This window comes from Pseudomyrmex gracilis, unplaced genomic scaffold (genome assembly GCF_002006095.1).
Source record: "Pseudomyrmex gracilis isolate BER0280 unplaced genomic scaffold, ASM200609v1 scaffold_3193, whole genome shotgun sequence".
In the NCBI taxonomy this organism is placed as follows: Eukaryota; Metazoa; Arthropoda; class Insecta; order Hymenoptera; family Formicidae; genus Pseudomyrmex; species Pseudomyrmex gracilis.
Window position 1 is genome coordinate 2,232 of NW_018023777.1, and position 2,338 is coordinate 4,569.

Consider the following 2,338-nt stretch of genomic DNA (forward strand, 5'->3'; position numbering starts at 1 on the left):
GGCTCGTATCGGCCTTACATATTTCTGTTGACAATTTCACGAGCGTAAATCTTTGTAAGATATTTTGTTTTTCAATTTTAAATTAATTATTAATAATATTCAAAAACGCTATGTTCTTTGCATGAAGAACTTTTTAATTATTATATATATTACTACATTTACATAAACTGTAATATTTTAATACCTATATTATATAATTTTTTGTAGTTATATTATAAAATATAATTATAGTGAAATCTTGTCGTATGCACGATCATCAAATAATGATGGATTATGCGTATCAAGAGGGAACAATAAAGTGCTTCGCGCCAAGTTACATAGGCCGCGTTCCGATATTTACTGCCAGTACTGGAAATCTATAGCACATGTACGTGAAGTGTTGAGTTTTAGTACTGCCAATAAATATCGGAACGCAGCCATATAGTCATGCGCGCGCAGTAACTCTCTCTTTTGTTTTTAGTTGGCACCTCTGCTACTTACAAGCAGAGACAAGACCGTTAAACAATTGACATACGCTGGTTGATACGTTACATACTGTGATTGTGAGAATACGTCTTCAAAAAAGAATAAGACAGTTTTTATTCTTTTTCACCAAGAAGTAATATTTGATCTAAAGATGGAAGTGAAAGATATTTTGATAGATTTGAGCTTAGGTGCTTATGTTGACATTTTTCAAAGTAAGTAAATTGATTTATTTATCATGTCTGGAAACATTTTATCATGATATCTTCTGTTTATCTTAAATTAAAACAAAGTACTTTTTGCTTACATCATTTATATAATCTAAATAAATCTTATTTATTTTTTAAATTTATATAAATATATAAATTCCTTTTTCTTTGAAAAAAATAAAATCACGATGGACGTTATGAAATTCTTAGATGAAAAATTAATTGCTGAACTAATTCCAGAAGTAGGTCCACGTATAATATTTATGTCTCATCATAAACAGAATTTCAAAGAAACTAACATGAAAGAAAGTCAAATGCAAGCAGATTCTTCTGAAAAAACTAATGTGAGTTTCATCTTTTAATGTTAATAAATAACTTATTCTTTTGTTCGAGTCTATTAAATTATTTTTAATAATACGTAATAATTATCTTTTAAACATTTTAGATAGAAAATAATAAAAATATGAATAATGAAAATATATCAGATCATACGACAATAGAAACAAGTCGGTGCTTAAAAACTAATGACATAAAAGAAATAAAAATATTTAGACAAAATGCTTTTGGTACTAGAGACATGTTTATATTAGATGCAATGCCAACTATTACTGATTTATTGCAACGATCTAAAGTGGGCAAAATAATTTTACAAGCTTTAAAAACAAATAAAGAACTCAGTGGATCTATGAGAAATAAATTATGTAACATAATAATCGGATATATAGAAGATAATAATATTGTATGTCTCAGATTATTATATGTTCATATTATTATAAATTATAAATATTCTACTTATACATTACATATTTAATATATATTATATATTATATATTTGAATATAGTTGAGTTTTCCAATATTTTATAACTAAATTTTTTAGCTTAACTAATGAAATAGCTGAAGACATTGCAGAAAGAATTGTCAAGACATTTCCTTCAGAAGCTAAAGGTACATATTTTATAAAAGGAAAAAAGAAGATTGATACTAAAGATATATATATATATAAGAAATCACAACCTGCAAAAGGTAAACTTTGGTCTTGTTGGCGTAATAGAAGATATCAGGCATCACAACTGCGAAAAGCATCAAAATACAAAATACAAGAAACTGTTGATGATGATGTAGACTTTGTCGACAATGGTAGGTAATTTGAAAAGTAAAACTCTTTTTCGCAAACAAAGTTTAGATAAATAAAAGTATTTTCAGTCGATGACAATGTGAAACAAAATGTAGATTGGTTAAATGTTAACCAAGCACCTTGGGAAACTGTTTTACAAAAATGGTCTATAACATTTGAATATCGACATGCAGAATTAAAAAACTCATTTGATAAAACGTTAAATAATATATTTGAAAAATGGCCACTTTTTAAACATCCAAATAGATATAAGCTTATTAAGTATGATTTTGATACAATGCAGTTATCACATTTTACTTTGTCTATAAAAACATGGACTGAGTTTTTCAATATCATTAAACAATCGACATCAAGTATTGGAAAAAATGATGATTTTACTGAATTAATGGAAAAACTAAAGTTAAATATTTCTGAAGGTAAAATTAAATTATTATTATTTATTATTATAACATTAAAATTTGTATATGCAAATGTACATTTACTTTTTACAGATTCAAAAGTAGCAATTATGATTCAACTTTTGTCATATAT

The 2,338-nt window shown here is 25.9% G+C and overlaps 1 protein-coding gene across 1 annotated transcript; it reads left to right on the forward strand.

Moving 5' to 3' along the window:
• Positions 1 to 532: 532 nt before the first annotated feature.
• On the forward strand, positions 533 to 1,617 carry LOC109863102 (the record flags this gene model as incomplete). Its single annotated transcript, XM_020443294.1, has 4 exons — positions 533 to 677; positions 912 to 1,015; positions 1,117 to 1,410; positions 1,567 to 1,617. Coding segments are annotated over exons 1-4 (510 nt in total), but the record flags the coding sequence as incomplete, so codon positions are not given.
• Positions 1,618 to 2,338: the final 721 nt, after the last annotated feature.